Here is a 20,237-nt window from a genome sequence, read left to right as displayed (position 1 = left end):
TCCTCACTGTTGTTTTCTATTCTTTTCGATTCTTGTTTTTTTTATATAGTGGAGGAACCTAATTTGTAGGATAAAGGTCTTAGAAAGTAGCCTAATCATAATATGAAGCTTAATTTTTTTTTTTAATTATGATACATTTCTGTATTTAAATTGTAATTTTGTCTGCATTGCACGTGAAATTAGTCATATCCCACAGTGCAGCAGTGGACATGCGTTTATTGCGTGAATGGAACAAGGTACAGTTCAGCTGAATGATGCTTTAACGGTATGTTTTGTGCAAAATTAACAAACTGTACACTGAAACAAAATAACCAGAACAACAACACTGATATAAGAGCTGGTGGTTTATCTGTCAAATCAGATGCGCTCTCGGCCACTGATCAGTGCTGTTTCACTGTAAAATATCTTTTGAATCTTTGAACTGGTTCATTAAAACGATCTATCCGAAAGAACCTTTTCATGGGAATGATTTAGACTTCTAATCCATATTAGCTAGGGATGGGCGATACCTCTTATTTTATTTTCGATCCGATACCGATATTTTCAAGCACAGTATCGTCGATATCAATACCTATACTGATACCTCTAAACCAAACTGATCTTTTAAATTATTAAAAGAATAAAACAAGTAAATATATTCCCTTAACATTATATTTGAAAATCTATAAATGAAATGTACCAAAATTGTATTTTAGCTCTTTACTGGGGCAGTAACCTCAAAGGTGCACCTTTTCTACCCCTAAACCCAGAAAGCATACTAATACCATACACACACACATTAAGGGTAGATAAGGTAGAAAGGTGTACCTTTGAGGTTACCTGATGAAAAACAACCATAGTGTTACATACGTACTAAAATTACTTAAAATAAAAATGAATAAAATTATTCTTATTATTCTTATCATTATTAAGTATTATTACAATGGTTTTTGCTACAAATATTAAGGTAAAATAATGTTCCTGTAGTGTTAACCATGGTAAAAGGAAGCAAGCTGAAAGAGAGAGAGAGAGTGTTAACCATGGTAAATTTATTGTTTCTGCTGTTTTACTACAAATATGTGGACAATGTGGTTACTGTAGTAAAACCATGGTTATTTTTTTTGTAAAAGGCTGCCAGGCTGTTGTACCCCTAAAGGTGAAACTTTAGCACAAATAGTTAACTAATTAAATAAATATTTCACGTACACTACATGTTCATAAGTTTGAGGTCAGTACGATTTTGTAATGTGTCTTTAACCATGCTAACCAAGGCTGCGCTTATTTAAACAAAAATACAGTAAAAACAGGAATATTGGGAAATATAACTCTTAAAATGACTATTTTCTATTTTAAGATTTTGAAAAGTGTAATTTAAAAAGCATCTGTGATCAAAGCTGAATTTTCAGCATCATTACTCCAGTCTTCAGTGTCACATGATCCTTCAGAAATCATTCTAATATCATTTGCTACTCAAGAAACATAATTTCTGATTATTATCGATGTTGCAGTATGAGCAGGAGAAACAGTTCTATCCTACACAATAATTCGCTAATAGTATATTGTTCCTCTTACAGGCTTATTTTATGCACCTAATTTCTTGCTAAATAAATTAAATTAATGGTAAGAATGCACTTTAGAATCAATATTTTTATGTGAGGATCGATCCTTTCGATATAACGTCAGTATCGAAAGTATCAATACTTCAGGATCGATCCGCCCATCCTTACTATTAGTGAGCAAGTCTGCATCCTCAAACTCACGTGCTTAGTACCGACTCTTTTCATTCAGTTTATTTTCGTGAATCGATGTTCAGCGACGTTTGATGACAACAGCCAAGATGTGCAGCTTTCGTATGATGCAGCCTTTCGTTTGAGAGGTGCCCATAAATAAGCTTCGTTGAACTGAAAACTGCTATGAATGGAGAGTCGATTCCCCTTGATGGGGATTATATTTGGAATCGACTCCCAGCCCTACTTATCGGCTTCTGTCCACTAGGACAGTTCGATTCCGATTCCTGATTCCAAGAATCGATTCCTCACTGTTGTTTCCGATTCTTGTATTTTTTTTTAGATTGGAGGTACCTAATTTCGCATTGACTGTAGGATAAAGATCTTAGAAAGTAACCTTGTCATAGTATGAAGAATTGTTTTTAAAAAATACTGCATTGCCCATAAAAATTAGTCATAGCCCACAGCCCAGTAGTGGACATGTGTTTATTGCATGAATGAAGCAAGAAGTGTACAGTTCACCTGAATAATGTTTACTTTAACCGTTCGTTACCGTGCAGCTGTTCGTTTGAGGGGCGCCCATATTTAAGCTTTGTTGGACTGAAAACTGCTTCTAAAGGGGAGTCGATTCCCCCTGATGGAATCCATTCCAGCCTTTGGAATCGACTCTCGATTTCCAACGCCTTGGAATTGAGGAATCGATTCTTTTTGGAATCGGTTCCCAGCCCTACTGTCCACAGACAACAAGGGCGCTTGTCACTTTTGCAGTAAAACGCGAACTCACAATGTCTTGAAAGTGGACGATACAAGCTTTTTGTCACAAATAAACTCTTTATTTTGCAACACTTTTGGTTTTTTCTTCGTTTGCAAAGTGCCATGAAAAATAACGATGACAAAAAAAATCTCAGCCTCTCTCTTCCCTTTAATCCTTTAACAATCTCAACATTGTCTGCGTGCCGGTCGACAAACGTCCTGCTGCTCAGCCCCTTTAAAACAAGCAGAAATTGACTGAAACCAAGCTCATTTATATTGAATAAGGGCAGCGGGTGAGTTCTCAGCACAAGCGCATAAGCATTCCTTTCATGTACGCCTCCACCCCTCCCCGCCGCGGCTTTCTTTCCCCTCGCACCTCAGATAGCTCACTTAGGCTTGATGAGTAGAAACACAGGCAGAGTTAATTGCAGTGCGTTCACCATCATGGCGATGGCAACAAAGCAGCGGCTGTAAATAAAACCACTCTGCTATTTCTCTTCGCAGATGTCTATAATTTGAACCTTGTCTATTGGCAGTTTTTAGAGTTTTTATTGTTGTTTTAGTTAGTTTTTTTTTTCTTCCCGCCCCTTACTTCCAGGGCTGCTTGACATGCACGGACCGTGATGATTGGATGAGAGGTTTGGCTCCGGCTTTGTACATTGGCATTGGTCTCACGTTCCACCCTGCAAGTGTCCTCTCTCTGGATGAGCTTTACTGCCCGGGTCTCTGAATCCCGGCCAGCACATTTCTCAATTCCTGTCTCTCTCAGCCTCTTACCTCTCCACCTCTCCTTCTTTCTGCCTTTCGACACTCTGTCTCTTATTCGCTCATTCTCTCTCCTCTGTTGCATACTTCCTCTTTGGATTGCTGAAATGCCGGCGATGTTGCACAATAGTCTGGCTCGCTCTGGTATTCAGTTCTTCAAAATAACCTCAATGGGACTGAAACTCCAGCTTCTTTCTCACTCTCACCCTCTCTGTGTTCTCTCTTTCTCACTGTGCTCTAAAAATGTAGATGGATTGTTAATCAGAGAGTAATAAAAAGCCGATTAGCACTAAATCACACCGAGGCAAGAAGGGATTTGCCTAGCCAGGTCCTGCCACTCCGCAGTGTGTGAGTGTGTGTGTGCTGAGAGGGACAGAGCGCTCGCTGCCAGGAATATAACATTCTGTAATTACAGAAATGTGCCATGAATTTCTCAGCTGAGGCCTGTTCTTATTGGCGTTGTGGGCGTATGATGTTAGAATACATCTGAGGCTGAATTTATGGTGTTGGAATATTCGCAATAGCTCATGTTTTCATGAGTCATCAAACACATAGGTCAGCTGAGGCCATCTTTCATTTGTACATTCACTCATAGGGCCTTGAACGTCACTTAAAAACATCTCACTGACCGATTCCGTTTAGTGTGCCAATTTATGCATGAATAGATTTGTGAACGATTTACTAATTATTTGTGTTTCATAAATGGTCGACCAATATGGGCTTTTTTTAATGGCTGACTTCTGCAAACTCTCAAGGGGGCTGCAAGATGAATCATAAAATGTAAAATAAAAAAAACTGACTGAATTATATAGCTACTAAAGGCCTTTTCAAACTTTTAAAGAGGCTGCAAAACAAACAAACAACAACAAAAACATCATTTTTACAATTAAAACGCCACTCGGGTCTCAAAGGGCCTGCAGCAGTGGTCACCAACCCATCGATCGCCAGATCTTTATCACTGTCCCAGTAGCTCCCGAAAATAACAAAAATAAGTACAAAAACATTACATTACTTCAATCTTTGTATTTTGTGTACTTATTTTTCTGTTATTTTTGAAAGCTACTGGGACAGTGATAAAGAAAACACACCACGTCTGAGTCTGTAAACAGGATGATAACAGAGGCCAGAGATGCTGAAGATGGACGCAACAAGGAGAAAATACTGTAGCAGGCAGAGCAAGTTCACTGTTCATGGTGGTCAAAATATAGGCAGAAAATATAAATATTGAATTAGGGGTGAGGGGTTTATATGAATGAATCACTGAGGGGAACTGACTGTTTTTAGAAAAGTTTTGATGGCAATGGCGTATTCTTCTCCTCTTACCTCCGTATTAATTAGTATTTATAAGCACTGATTTGTTTACAACGGTAACCAAGGAAATGCTGTTTCGCTGCTGTTCCATAAGCGCCACCTGCTGTCAGAGAGTGAATTTGTGTTCTCATTCAGCCCATTTGCTGTTTTTGTTCAATTTAAAAAAACTGCTCATGCAACGTGTGTAGCATCTTTGCTTGGATCGTGATTAAAATACAGTAGTTTCTTCTAATTTCAAATGGCTACAGAGAATTTTTAAGGCTAGTTTGCCTAGAGCAAATAAATAAATATACTTGCTTAAAAAATAATAAAATAAAATGAGATAAGTTGAAAAATCCAGATCAGTGCACCGCTAATTAAAATACTAAACAGAAGTCCTCAGATTGGAAATACAATCTGGGCTGTCTTTTTCAATCAATGCTTCAATAGATAGAGGTCAGGGATCTTGGGCTTAAAAATGTTGGTGACCACTGGCGTACAGGATAAACAAAACCAATAAAAGCAACATTTTAACAATTAAATATGCCACTGGGGGCAAACTAGAGGGCTCAAGATTAATTTAAAAAATAAAATACTAATAATAATAATAAAATGTAACAATTATAAAGCCAAAATAAAATAAAACAAAACAAAACAAAATGTTTTTATTTATTTACTTACTTGTACTTAAGTGTCAAAACAAACAAACAAACAAAATCTAAATTAAAATGCATCTAGGGGCCTCTGCTTATTGTTAGAGGGGCTGCAAAACAAAACAAAACATTTTGTAAAACAAAACAAATTTAATGCAATTTACAATTTAAATGCCACTAGGGTGTTTCTGCAAACATTCACAGGGCCTATAAGATGAACAAAACAAAACAATAAAAACAAAGCAAAACAAAACAAAACAAGACACATACAATCTTAATTAAAATGGCACTAAAACAAAACATTTCACAAAAAAATATATAGTATATATATATATACATACATACATACATACATACATACATACATACATACACACACACACACACAAATAAAATAATAATAATAAAATCTAACTGAATTATAAAGCCAAAATAAAAAAAAAAAACTATTTATTTATTTACTTGTTTATTTTAATGGCAAAACAAAACAAAACAAAAAAAAAATCAAAATGCATCTAGGGGCCTCTGCTTATTTTTTTTTAGGGACTGCAAAAAAAAAAAAACAAAACAAAACAAAACATTTTATAAAACAAAACAAATTTAATGCAAGTTACAATTTAAATATAAGATGAACAGAACAAAAAACAAGACAAAAAACAAAAAACAAAAAATAACAAAAACAAAAAAAAAAAAACAAAGCAAAGTAAAGCAAAACAAAACAATAAAAACAAAGCAAAACAAAACAAAACAAAACAAGACACATACAATCTTAATTAAAATGCCACTTGGGGCCTTTATATAATATAATTGCATACTATATCTATCTATAAATCTATCTATCTATCTATCTATCTATCTATCTATATCTATCTATATCTATATATATATATATAATTAACAATTTAAATGGCACTAGGGTGTTTCTGCAAACTTTCATAGGGCCTACAAGATAAACACAACAAAAAGCAAAACAAAAAAAAAAAATGCTAATACAAATTAATAAAAAAAATTACATAAATAAATAAATAAAATAAAAAAATACAAACGTAAAAAACATCTTAGATAAAAATGAAGATGTACAATAACAGGATTGTAAGTTCATGGATGTAAATATAGTCCTTGCCAATGCTGACGATAATCAAATAACTTGGCTGGATGTTGTTTCTAAATATAAATTTAGAAAACAAAATTGGCAGGTTTATATAAAATGTACTACTGATGCACATGCCTCACTTTAAAGGCATTAGAGAAAATGTAACATTTGTACATTGCACGGTCTCATCCAAATCCCATATTTGAAAATGAAACGGTCATAAATCAGTTCAACTGGCATGAACACAAGTCGTCTTGCTCACCTTCTTGACAAGGTATATAACAGTCAGTGCTGCTCCACTACACAGTGTCCTCACTTCCAGACTAAAAAGAGACATCACATGCTTCAGTGACACACGGCATATTTCATCTCTCTCTTTTAACGCTGTTGTCGCGTTTCGGTGAAGAGTCATGAAAAAAATCTGATAGATGTGCGTGATAATCAGGGGCTTTTATTGAAGAACGGGCTTCTCCTGAAGGGCCCTGGAGGGCCCAGTGGGCGTAAGTGCTTTTGTTTCGGAGTATAAAGCCGAATGTTTTGCCAAGAGCAGTTGGGTCTCATAGGAACAGGTAGAAAATTGAGGTGTCCATGGTAATGAGAGAAAAGGGCCAGGTCGGAGTGCAAGGGGAGGGTCCTGTGGATCTGTTTGAGATTGGATTGACAGCTCAAACTTTCCATCTTAATACACTGGCAGCTTTGAGACAAGGAGAAGCTAGTGAAGAACAAGAAGAAATCTAACATTATGACTTACATTAAATATTAAAATTGAACGGAATTAATTTTTCAAACACCTTCAGCAACGTAGCCTCCTTATGGGGGGTTGTGAGGGGAAAGTTTAGAAAAGACACAGAATTTCAATTTGCGCTGTTATAATGTCTCATTTGACACCTTGTGTGGTGTCGAGTTGTCGGGGAATTCAAACTGTCATGTAAGACTGTGATGGGACTGGAAAAACAAAAGATTTTTTATTATTCTCCAGTACTCCAAGACACGAGATGCATACTTCTGAGCAGCATGCAGGCAGATGAAGCAGTAATGTGAAAACAAGTAAACTTCTATGGCCCAGCTTAAGGCAGACATGTCTATCTCTCTGTTTTCGATTCTAGAAAGATCCTTACTAGCGCATTTTATTTACAGGCGAAAAGCTGAGAACTGAATTAGAGTGGCAAAGCCTACTGGTGTGGCTCCTTGCCACTCTGGAATGAAAATGAGAGATAATACCTGTGAAATATCCTGTCTGGGCACTCCGGATCTCACACAGAATGCCGTGTCGGAGGCTACAGGGGAAAGGATTTGTGAAGTGTGTATGTTTGTGTGTCATGGAAGTGTCTGTGCAGCAAATGTTTTTTTTAAATTAGTATTTTTGTCAGTATTCTATCTATCTAACTATCTATCTATCTATCTATCTATCTATCTATCTATCTATCTATCTATCTATCTATCCATCTTCCCATCCACCCATTCGTCTGTTTATCCATATAACCATCTATCCATCCATCAGTCCTTGTCTGTCTATTTATCTGTTAACCTGTCTATGTCTGTCTCTTAACCTGTCAATCTGTTTACCCACCTCCCTGTCTATACATTTGTCTATGCATCCATCTATTTATCTGTCTGTTTACCTATCTCTCTGTTTATATTTCCATCTAAGCATCCATCTATCTGTCCACCCGCCATTTCTGTCTGTCTGTGTGTCTGTCAAACTACCTGTCTGTCTGTCCGTCTGTCTGTCAGTCAAATTATCTGTCTGTCTGTGTGTCTGTCAAATTACCTGTCTGTCTGTCTGTCTGTCTGTCTGTCAAATTACCTGTGTGTCTGTCTGTCAAATTAGCTGTCTGTCTGCCAAATTACCTGTCTGCCTGTGTGTCTGTCAAATTACCTGTCTGTCTGTCTGTCAAATTACCTGTGTGTCTGTCTGTCAAATTAGCTGTCTGTCTGCCAAATTACCTGTCTGCCTGTGTGTCTGTCAAATTACCTGTCTGTCTGTCTGTCAAATTACCTGTGTCTGTCTGTCAAATTACCTATCTGTCTGTCTATCAAATTATCTGTCTGTCTGTCTGTCAAATTACCTGTCAGTCTGTCTGTCAGATTACCTGTCTGTCTGTGCGTCTGTCAAATTACCTATCTGTCTGTCTATCAAATTACCTGTCTGTCAAATTACCTGTCTGTCTGTCAAATTACCTGTCTGTTTGTCTGTCTGTCAAATTACCTGTCTGTCTGTCTGTCTGTCAAATTACCTGTGTTTCTTTGCTGTCTGTCAAATTACCTGCTTGTCTGTCTGTCTGTCTGTCTGCCTGTCTATCAAATTACTTGTCTGTCTGTCAGTCTAAATATTTATCTATCCATCCACCCACCCACTTATCTATTTATCTGTCTATCAATCCATCAGTCCTTGTCTGTCTATTTATCTATTTATCTGTCAACCTGTCTATGTTAACCTGTCTGTTTACGTACCTTATTCACGGTCTATAAATTAATCTGTGCATCCATCTATTTATTTGTCCATTTACCCACCTATCTCTGTCTATATTTCCATCTAGGCATCCATCTATGCATCAGTCTATCTATCTATCTATCTATCTATATATCTATCTATCTATCTATGAATCTATCTATCTATCTATCTGTCTGTCTGTCTGTCTGTCTATCTATCTATCAGTCTTTCTGTCTACCTATCTCTCCATCTATATCTCCATCCACCCACTCATCTATCCATTAATTTATCCATCAGTCCTTGTCTGATTATTTATCTGTCAACCTGTCTGTCAATCTGTTTACCTACCTGTGTATCTCTCTGTCTATTTTTTCCTCTAGGCATTAGGGGTGTAACGGTACACAGATGTCACGGTTCGGTACGTACCTCGGTTTGAGGGTCACGGTTCGATACGATTTCGGTACAACAGAAAAAATAAAACAAATCTACTATGCTAAGTTTCTTTTCATTTATTTTAAACAGACAGTTGTACAAATTACAATTTTTTCCACCTACATGTGAAAATACTTTATATCATATCAAATTAATGTCATATATAGGCTATAAAATCTGCAGTACATATATACGTACAAGGAATAAATACTTGAAAAATATATAATTTAGTTAACTGATAGACAAGGGGAAAAAACTGTGTGACATGTAACGTAGCCTATATTTGCTGAATTTCAGTTCAGTTTTGTGACAGAAAAAACCTCAAATGGCAGAAAGCGACATTCTGTATGTGTTTTGTTTAAGCTGATTTTGTTGGTATAAGGAAAGTTTATGTAATCGCGCTGGCGCACACAAACAAAAACATATCAGTTCCAGGCTTCTAGCATTGCTAACTTGACAGCGCAGTTGGTACTTTATCAAAATAAAACATAGTGAACCAAACATCAGCGTGCCCGCCTCATTGTGTCACCGTTAGAACACGACTGAAGTACAAAGTCTGTAATTTACATCATAAATAATAGTTTAGCATTTGAATGCATCACATTACATTACATTTTAATGCATGCATATTGCATCGAACCGAGACGGTTCGGTACAAATACATGTATCATTACACCCCTACTAGGAATCTATCTATGCATCCCTCTATGTATCTATCTGCCACTTTCTGTGTGTCTGTCTCTTTCTATCTGTCTATATGTCAACTTACCCGTCCATTTAGCAATCCATCCACCCATCCAGTCTGTCCACCTGTCTGTCCATCTATCCATTTGTACATCTATCCATCTGACTGTACACCTAGCTGGGCCATAAAGTTGACTTGCATTTTCACATTACACTGTGAGAATATAGTAAGTGCATCTGAACTATAACTATTTTAGTAGATGTTTTTTATTTGAAAACACTATTTAGGATGATTTTTTTTCTTTCCAGTGTGAAACTATGCGTGTGTGCATTTAAAGTTAGGCGACTGCACATGGAGTTTGATGGTCCCTGCAGTTGCCATCTTCCTTCCCGAGCATTATGTGAGACTGCGAGGTCAATACAGGTGATCCCTACTGCTGCTTATGGTGTGACAGTCAATTTACTTCCTGCTGGGTAGGAGTGTTTGTTTCTGTGCGTGTGTACACAGCATACACTGGCCCACTTTCCAAGCAAAGCATGGAGGTATTGTAGCCTGTTACCTAATAAACTCTGCATGACTTGACGCACATGTGCACACATCTGCAGTGTAAACAGTCTTGCAGCAGGTTGAATTAGTAACCAAAACCTTCCTTTCTCAGCTCTTCTTCTAATAGTTTGTACCAGCTTTTGGTTTTCACAAGAAACTTGTATGTTTTGGTGAGGAGCAGATATGAGAAAGTATTTCTGGGGCTTGCTTTTGCTTTTCTGCCTCAAGCTGAGCCTCAGGTATCAGGGATGACTTGGGAAACACGTCTGTTCCTCAGCGGGCCTGTGAAACACTAAAGCAGATGTTCGGATAGGGAAGGCTAAAGATGACGCTTCCTGAATGGGGAGCAGAAAAACTGCAACGGAGGGCCCAAAAGAAAAGCCTGGCTTGGGGCTCTGTGGGTGAAAATACCGGAAAGTATTGCTAAGAGCTAGGCAAAGTTTTTTAATCAGGTCATATTTTACTTAAGGGGACAGAACACACAGGATGCAGAACCATTAGATGGAGTACAACAGAATTAAACATAAGGTTTATTACCATATATGCTAATGAACAACTCAATACACCTGAGATTCTAATCCTGCCCCATATTTATCTGACTGGTCAACTGTTAAAAAATTACATTTATGTGCGGAACTGGGTGTAAAACATTGATTTAATTCTCCCAAGACAAGGTCCAAAAAAAGCAATGCTCATGACGTAAGAATGAAAAAACTGTGAAAGGCATCAATCAAAAATGCCCTTCTGATGCACCCATAAGAAATCCAAGGCTTTTCTCATAATACAGGACCCTATAATTGTGAGCAGAATTGCAGAATCCAGTCATAAAAATTGAATTTACTGTATAATTGTCATGGAATTTGCCAAAATTTGGATGAATAATTAAAAAGTAGGCCAGTGCCTGTGAATATTAACCTGCAAAAATACTATTCAAATATGAATCCCGCATTCTGCTTGTCTCTGTGAGTGAATTACGCAGATGTGCAGTTTCGTTAACTACACACACACTGAAGCACGCGTGACGCTTGCACTGTTTTCAGCCTTTGTCGTCTCAATATATGAGTAGATGAACGTCATATCATATACACACAGAAGAATCTTCACAGCAACCCATCAAAATAAAAATTAGTTTTAACTTGAAGAAATTGTGACAGAAATATATTACTTAATGTTATGATAGAACTACTACTACTAATAAAATTCTTATTGAAACATTATTTTTAAGGGATATTTACCAGAAAAATGTGAATACACAACACAGTATTTTTGGGAAAATAAATAAATAAATAAATAAGAAAAAAAAAACCAAATATAAATAAATAAATTATATGTATGTATGTATGTGTGTGTGTGTGTGTGTGTGTGTGTGTGTGTGTGTGTGTATATATATATATATATATATATATATATATATATGTTTTGTTTTGTTTTGAAAAATGATGCTTTTACAATTAGAGATGCTTTTGATTATTAAAATGTAACGTAACCTTTAAAATGTATTTGTAAAACACAGAATTTGGCAAAAATAAAACTGAATTTGAGAGGAAAAAACAACAACAAAAGTATTTCATAGGGCCTTAAAAGTGTAATTTTTGTTAAACTTTTAATAAACTGCTGTTAAATTGTGTTCATGTGTTAAGATTCACGATTTCAGTGAATTACACATGCTTTTTGATTCATATATATTTTTTAATTTAACAATTAAAACAGGGTCCACAAAAAATTTAAACGAAAAAAATGGAATCCAGAAAAATAAATAAATAAATAAAACAGAAATAACTAAAATGGAATTTGGGAAGAACTAAAAGAGATATTTTATCTATTTTATAGTAATGCAGAAAACCAAAAGAAAAATGAAATCAATCTAGAAATGTTTGCCATTTTCAGTGATCAAATCAAATCAAAATTCTATTTTGTGACAATCCAATAACGTCTCTTACCGGACCGTCGACTGATACACCAGGTCCTCCCGTCTCCGGTAATCCTCCATATGGGAGTAATTGGTATTGAACATAGCATCGTACGTAAAAATCTTCTGCTTAATAGTGCCACCGTCAGTAACCTGTTGAGAAACAATAATAAAAGATTCATAAAAGATGTGTCTTATAATGAAGTGGATATTTCGTAGACCCCTATACATAAATAATGAGACGAGACAGTACAAGAGCTCGATGCCCACAGGCAAAGTTAGTGCTCACACTTTAAAATGATCCCATTGATCCGTTTAGAGTTATTATTGGTATATTATTTAAGAGCTTGTGAAGAGATGAATTTAAACGAGCCCTCGGAAACCTGCCGAGCATGATGAAATCAGCGAGACACTTACATATGTGGCATTAGGAATTTAGTGCACTATAAGGCAGCGATCTAATGATGACTGACGTTTTTGCTGCATTTTGTTGGTCTGCGGCACAGGAAAGGTAATGGAATGTGAAGAGATATTGCAGAGGTGAGGGATATTCGCAGCACCATTGGCTCATTTGGCGTCTTTTTCCCCTCCCTGACGTTCCTGGCAAATGATGGAGCGCGGCTCTTTTTGCACTAATATCCACAGGGGAGAGAAAGTCGCTTAGCATTTGAATGACTGCGATTTCTCTTCAGAGCACAGAGAGAAGAAGGAGAACGAGGGGTGACAGATTTTAATAGAAGTGTTAATGCCTGCTTTTGAAGCTGTGGAATTGTTGGCGGGACAGGTGTCTTTCTTTCGGCGAACACTTGAGATGCTATCTACAGCCTCTTAATCTGCTCCCCCGGCGCTGTAAATCAGTCCTAGGTGAATTTGCGATTGGTTTTCCTCTGTGTGGGGGAACAACAGCGCCACGAGGACAATGTTAAATTGGTTTGATTTGAACAAACAATTCACACTGCCCTCACAAATGAGCGGAGGATGGCCACAATAACCTCTAGTCCTCTAGAGATTCACTCTAAATGCCTGCAGCCACTACAACACACAATGATTCGTAATTGCTTAAATTCTCTTTAGAAAGGAATTATGGGCAAAATGAATACGGGGGATAAACAATTCAAGCGTATACAATAATGCATATCTGAAAACGCATAATAACAGAGAGCTGTTCCAGAGCAATTTCAACACGAGCTGATATATTTTAATACACCTGGAGCAAGTGGCCTTTTAAATGTGAAACTGTCTGGGTTAAGAATATTTTCTAGCTCTTCCATCTCTCTACATTTGGAAGTCTGTTTCCGCTTCTGTATCTCAGAGTTGCAACTTTATTTCACATAAAGCAGATACAGTGTGCATGTTTATACATATTGGTGTACCAGAAAATGCATAAAAATTTATTCTGCTAGCTGAAATGCATATTTTGATTTTAAAATACAACATAAAAACACTATGATGAAATGATGGTAATATATTCACACTTTTTAAATATATTTCTAATATTTATATCATTTTTTAAAGTAATATTGGTATAAAAACATATAATATATATATTATATATATATAATTTATAATTTACCAATTCCATGTATAAATTAGAAAAATGGATGTGTTTATACATATTAATGTACCAGAAAATGTGTAAAAATGTTTTATTTCTGGCTGAAATGCATATTTTGATTTTAAAATACAGCACAAAAACACCATATGAGGTACAGGAAAAGAAATGATGGCAATATATTCACACTATATAAATATATTGTCAAATACTAATAAAAAGGTATATATATATATATATAAATTATTCAATTGTATAAATCAGAAAAATGGATTTTGATATATTTTGGCTTTGTTTATACATATTAATGTACCAGAAATTGTGTAAAAATGTTGTATTGCTTTTATTTTTTTTCTGGAGGAACAGGAAAAGTAATTATGGCAATATATTCACACTATATAAATATATTTTAAAAATATTTAAAAAAAGGTATAAAAATTTATATTATTTATATATATATATATATATTTATTTGGCAAACGGTGAAAAATTGTGATTAACCAAATACAAAATCAATTATTAATAAATTATTATTTATATATAAATACAAGCACATTATTGTACATATTTAAGAAATACTTACAAGTATATGTATTATAATTTTTATAGAATTATATTATATATAAAAAAAAAAAAAAATTGTACATAAACAACATATTTCTCTTAAATATATACATTAATTTGTGTGTATTTATATATACATAATAATTACACACAGTACACAAACAGTACACAAACATATATAAGGCAAACTCAAACTTTTATTGTGTATGCGATTAATCAGTGATTAATTGTTTGCCAGCCCTAACATATATAATAATTTATTCAATTTTCTCTCTATATAAAATATTCAAAATGCATGTATAAATCAGAAAAATTTATTTTGATATATATTTACTTTTTTTGGCTTTGAAATTGAAATTGATATATATGATCATTTTTGGCCTTTTTGGTTTAAAAAAAAATTATACCAAATACACACACACACGTTTGTTTTGGTGAATTGTGGGGACTGTCCATAGACTTCTATAGTTTTTATACTGACCAAACGATATTGTCTATCCCCTAACCCTTAACCTACCCCTTACAGAAAACATGTTTGCATCGTTACACTTTCAGATAAACATCATTTACTATTTTTAATCCTTTTTTTGTACATTGTGGGGACCGCAGAAATTTCAGGTTTTACTATCCTTGTGTGGTCCCCTCAATGTAGCAAGAACAAGTACACACACACACACACACACACATATATACATGTATTTATACAGACCTATTTCAGTGTTTGTAAACAGTAATGACCATTTTTGTGAGCGGGGCCTATATTATAAAGCTTTTTTTTTTTTTTTTGACAAACTTGCTATTGTTGAGTTAAATAAAGCTGAACATTTTTTTTATTGTGAGATAAAACAGGTAAATGCTATGTAAAATGTTATAGGTTTAAACAGTTTTACATGCTGTAACTGTAGGGCTACTACAGTGTCCCCTATGAACTGCATATGTGAATATTATGTAGTGAAATTGTTTAAATCAAATGTATGCTTTAAGAGCAGAATAATAATAGAAGGTTTTGTCCATAGTCTGTGCGTTTAAACTCTGCGTTTAGCTTGAAATGGCATCTTTGATGACAGTATTCTATAAAAATGATTTGCATTCTGATTCTGACATTCAAAGGCACAACGTATTTTACCCATTTCCCTCCACTTGTTACTAGTGTTTTTCTGCCATCACAATGCGCTCGCATCTGCAAGTGACGTATCTGTGACGTCTACTCCAAATTGGTCTATATAACCTTATAAGCCCGGATTTTGTATCTAATTAAACCATTTAATTACAATTGAACACAATATTTAAGTTTTACTGCATTGCTTATAAAATATAAGTAGATTCTACTAATTTGTAGACATATTTGAACCTGTGAATAAACTTAAGTTAAATTAACTCGTATTATGAAATTTATCTCCTGACCACGCCTCCTCCACCGGTGCTGCGAGTAACAGCGCCATTTTGTCACTGTGATTGTGTATGAATTTAAGCTGTGGATGAATGTGGAAATTTAGATTTAGATAGTTCTATTGGCATTGTTTTCCGCCATTTATCTTTTATCACGTCCCTCGAGAAACTCTTTGTGATCGGCAAAAGTTGTTGTTCGTCTAAACGACGGGACATTTCTCATCCGTTGATAGCTAGTGTTCTTACTCGCCTGCGCTTGAACCCCTGACTGGCGAGTTCGACTAACATTTTTTGCCTTTTTCTTTCAATGATTTCTTTTTCACTCGAGGAGCTGTTGTTTGTGAGGAGCGTAAATTTAGTTTTACTCATACAGTAGCCGCGATTCCAGCCGAGGAGCGACAAAGGTGGAGCTAATATGGTGAGTGCAGTACGTTAATGTACCACGTTTAATTTAGACATGGCTATTGTTTGAAAGCGTAAGTTTTCGTTAATTAGCGGTATAAATACAAAGGCGGATGAATATACTTCTGTTCTATCTAGGTTCAGAGTCCTCTTAACGACTATCTTGTTTTGGAAGAAAGAAGAAATGGAAGAGATGCTTTGAAAGTGTAAGTATGATCCTAATAACTGATAAGAGAGCACTGCTATTTACACATTTTCCTCCTGGTTTCACAGACAAGGCTTAAGGCCAGTCTCAGAATAAAATAACGTTTAATAACATGACAAGGAGTCTTTACTGAAAATACCTTGTAATGACATATTTTAAAATATGTCAGTGCCATTTTTCTTTTCTCAAGATGCACACCAGTAAAGCTTTTAAGGTGTTTTTATAAAAGCTATTTAAGTATCTTAATTTAACTAAGGCCTAGTCCTGGCTTAAGCTAAGCCCTGTCTGTGAAGCCCTGTCTCTTTGTTCAAACATGGAAATTATTCAAGAACAAAACAATTTCCTTGTTCACATTTATGCCACCTTCACACCAAAGTTCAAGATCAACTGTATGTCGTGGGTTAACTGAGACCTGTTCTGAGGATGATCACTTTGACTAGCACAGTGTGTGTCAGAAGATTATTCATAATGATGATGGTGTGAGTCTGTCCTGTTGTTCCTGTTGTTTACAAGCTTTCCAGTAGTGTTTGTATGTGGATTTTACTTTAAATATTCTGTAGATGTACAATTAAACGTAAACCCTAAAGTCTAATTACATCTGTAAACTGGAAATTTTCTGAGAGCTGTACCACCTAACCACTGTATCTGACTGCTCCAGATTAATTTAGACATTGATAGTGTTGCCATAGAAAAGCGCAATTCCCAGTCTATTGACATGAACAGCTCACAAGCTGAACATCACAATGTTGTCCTCTCAGAATTAAAGTAATTATGACATGGTGTGAAGGCAGCATATGACTTTGAGTATTTAACAACAGCATTGTCTAACTGACTTGATAATGTATTTGTCGTTCTGTTTCTTCCTCTGTTAGGAGGCAGCTGACAAGACAAACTTCAGTAAGAATCCTCAGCGTTGATCAAGAAAGTTCACAGCTCACCTCATCTAGAGTGGGAATCATCTTGGAAGAAAGCTTGGTAATGGATGAACTGACCAATCTCAGGCCTTCTATGTCCATTGTTTTCAGACTGATTTCCCTGCCTACACCTGGACTATCCTAAGTGTATGAAAAGTATTTTATATTTTTTGTCGGGAAAAGGTGAGCTGACACCTAAAATTCAGTATTGCCAATAGTGTGAACTCAGAGTGTGGAAAAAACATATCGTTTTGATGCTGTTTGTTGCGATTCTGAGGAAAACTTGTTTGTGTGCTTAACGATAAGTTAATTTGTTGAACTAGTATCTTTTTGAACTTTTTTTTTTCTCCCATGTTTTATGGGGAAATGTTTTCAGGATATGAAAAAATGGTTTTGTTGTGTTTTCAATTGAATATTTGTAATTGAATTGATTTAAAATAAAAGGGAAAATTGCATTAATGTTCCTTTATTTGTTTGCTTTTTTCTTAATTTTCTAGGTTAACAAATTGGAAAAATAAAACATTTGATATAGATTTAACTTGGAAATTAGTATATTTGACTTAAATATAATAGTTATAATAATTGCAAATGAAATGATGTTACAAAACGTTTTAAGTTAAATGAAATGATCTTTGTAATTCATATTACAAAACATTTTACGTTAAATAAACTTTACATTACTTAAATTTTTTAGGGCAACCAGTTTCCTCCAATTTTTTAAGTAAATTCAACTTATCCGGGTTTAGAGTATAACCGTATCCACCATTTTAAGGACATTCTTTTCTTTTAGGGCAGAAATATGATAACTCTGACGTATGATGAATATATCTCTACGTCTCAGTAAACAAGCACGTCTGAGAAACAAGTCAGCAAAATGCTCATTTTGACAACCCGAGGCAATTTTAAATGACACCACTTAAAAACCATCCACGGAATGCTTCAGCATTGCACTTTGAGCACGACGATCGCTCTGACCATCTGGCTGTCTTGTAAGCACGCAAGGATGCGGCTGCTACGGGTCCCGCTACGGGTTTACAGGGAAGTGGTGACATTGAAAGGTTGGTCACTAAAAGCAAACCTGTGTTTGATAGTTGTGTTTTCCCCTCAGGTTGATCCTAGTTGCTTTTGTAGTTGACTCCAATAATGCTTTAAAAATGCTTTAAAAGGTGAAACGCAGCATCGTTTCTGTCTGACATGTCTTACAAAACGTAAAGTGTTCCTAGTAGCTGAATACAGATTCCTTCGGTGGATTCAGCTCTTGACTCACGCATTGTTATAGACAGCCTGAGATGGATCCACCTGTTTTTCTCAGAATTTAATGCAGCTACCATATACAAGATTTATGGAAAACTGCATTTTGCCCTTCAATGTACAACCATAAGGTGAAATCATCTGTATCTTGTTTCATACATCACAATGAACTGCATTAAAGCAGCGCAGAAGAAAAAACGAAGAAAATCGAACATACTGTATGTGCTTGAAACTTCTTTTTACCCTTAATGGAGACTTTGAAGAAAAATAAAAAATCCATAATTGTGGAGAAATGCAAGGTGAAGGGTTTGCTCTGTTTACGTGCATTCACAAAATGAGAGGGCGCTTGTGTTTATTCAAGCACGTATGAAAACATTCGATAAGCAGCGAGCGTATGCTAAAAACAGCGAGCACATGATGAGTGGGAGAGGCAGAATAAAGGTTCTGACACTCTCTCTGATAAATAGAAATGCGAAATGGGCCTTTCGGAAAAAACAGACACTGTCACCACTTTGTCATCATGACAAGAGAAGAGGACAGTAATGAGAACATCAAGAGCATGGTGGGGAACAAAAGGTGCCACTGTTCAACAGAATCGAATAAATGGGAGAAAAATAAATGAATAAGCATGATGGGAATTCTCATCTTATATAGATGTTTGATAGAACACCTCAAGACCCTTTCAGATAACAGTTTCCTGCTCTTTTTCGGTTTAGTCATAACTTTAAAAAATATTTGAAATAAGTTGTATGCAATAAAATATGCATTGCATTGTAAATATATTCCATTATCTAAAATAAAAAACACATTTTTTAAAAATTACTTCACTTTTTTTTTCAAAAAGTTGTCCTACTGTTTGATATACGTATATACACACTAGTAAACATAAAATAGCTATTACAAAGCTAATAAATATAAATGGCTATTAAAAGCTATAAAATAAACTAGTGCTTTATTTCAGAACATTATATGATTAAAAAAACAGCATTTTTTATTATTTTCTGAAATTGTTATTTTGAATATTGTGAATATATGATTATTTAGCATTAAAAATGCATTTTGTTCAGAATTTCCTGTGGTCTTTTTCTATTCAGTCATAAATATGTCGGAAATAAGTAGTATGCAGTAAATTTGCATTGCATTGTAAAAATATACAATTATCCAATTTGAAAACATTTTTTTTATTAACTTTTTTACCAAACGTTTTCTGAATGTTTGATGTAGGTACATTTATTATTAGAGCTATTAAAAGCTATAAAGTAAAGTAGTGTTTTATTTCAGAACATTATATGAATTAAAAAAAACAATTTTCTACTCTTTTCTGAAATTATTATTTTGAAGATTATGAATATATATATATATATATAAATATAAATAAATATAAATATATATATATATATATATATATAAAATCATAATCTTTAAATAATTTCAGAAACGAGTAGAAATTTGTTAAAATGTAATATATAATATAATTATATTATATTACATTTTTAACAACATTTTTGTACTCCTTTCTGAATACTGAATATTGTGAATATATTTATTTAATATTAAAAATGCATTTTTTCTAATATACATTTTGTTCAGAGTTCCCTGTGGTCTTTTTATGTTCAGCCATAACTTTAAATTATATTTTAAATACGTTGTATGCAATAAATTATGCAATGCATTGTAAAAATATATAAAAATGA

General features: G+C 34.7%; 1 protein-coding gene and 1 long non-coding RNA gene across 3 annotated transcripts in view; one reads left to right on the top strand and one right to left on the bottom strand.

Moving 5' to 3' along the window:
• The window catches only part of igsf21a (immunoglobin superfamily, member 21a), a 290,573-nt gene that overhangs the window by 103,371 nt on the left and 166,965 nt on the right, over nt 1-20,237 (bottom strand). For both annotated transcript variants that reach the window (XM_051122271.1, XM_051122272.1), the window contains exon 3: nt 12,298-12,419. In XM_051122271.1, the coding sequence (XP_050978228.1) occupies nt 12,298-12,419 (122 nt within the window). The remainder of the gene's footprint in view (nt 1-12,297; nt 12,420-20,237) is intronic.
• On the top strand, nt 15,599-17,751 carry LOC127172841 (uncharacterized). The gene is made up of 3 exons (XR_007828685.1): nt 15,599-16,189; nt 16,312-16,379; nt 17,251-17,751. It is a non-coding gene; the product is annotated as an uncharacterized LOC127172841 (long non-coding RNA).

The sequence above is a fragment of the Labeo rohita genome, chromosome 11 (genome assembly GCF_022985175.1).
Source record: "Labeo rohita strain BAU-BD-2019 chromosome 11, IGBB_LRoh.1.0, whole genome shotgun sequence".
Taxonomy (NCBI): Eukaryota; Metazoa; Chordata; class Actinopteri; order Cypriniformes; family Cyprinidae; genus Labeo; species Labeo rohita.
This window is presented reverse-complemented; position numbering and strand designations above follow the sequence as displayed.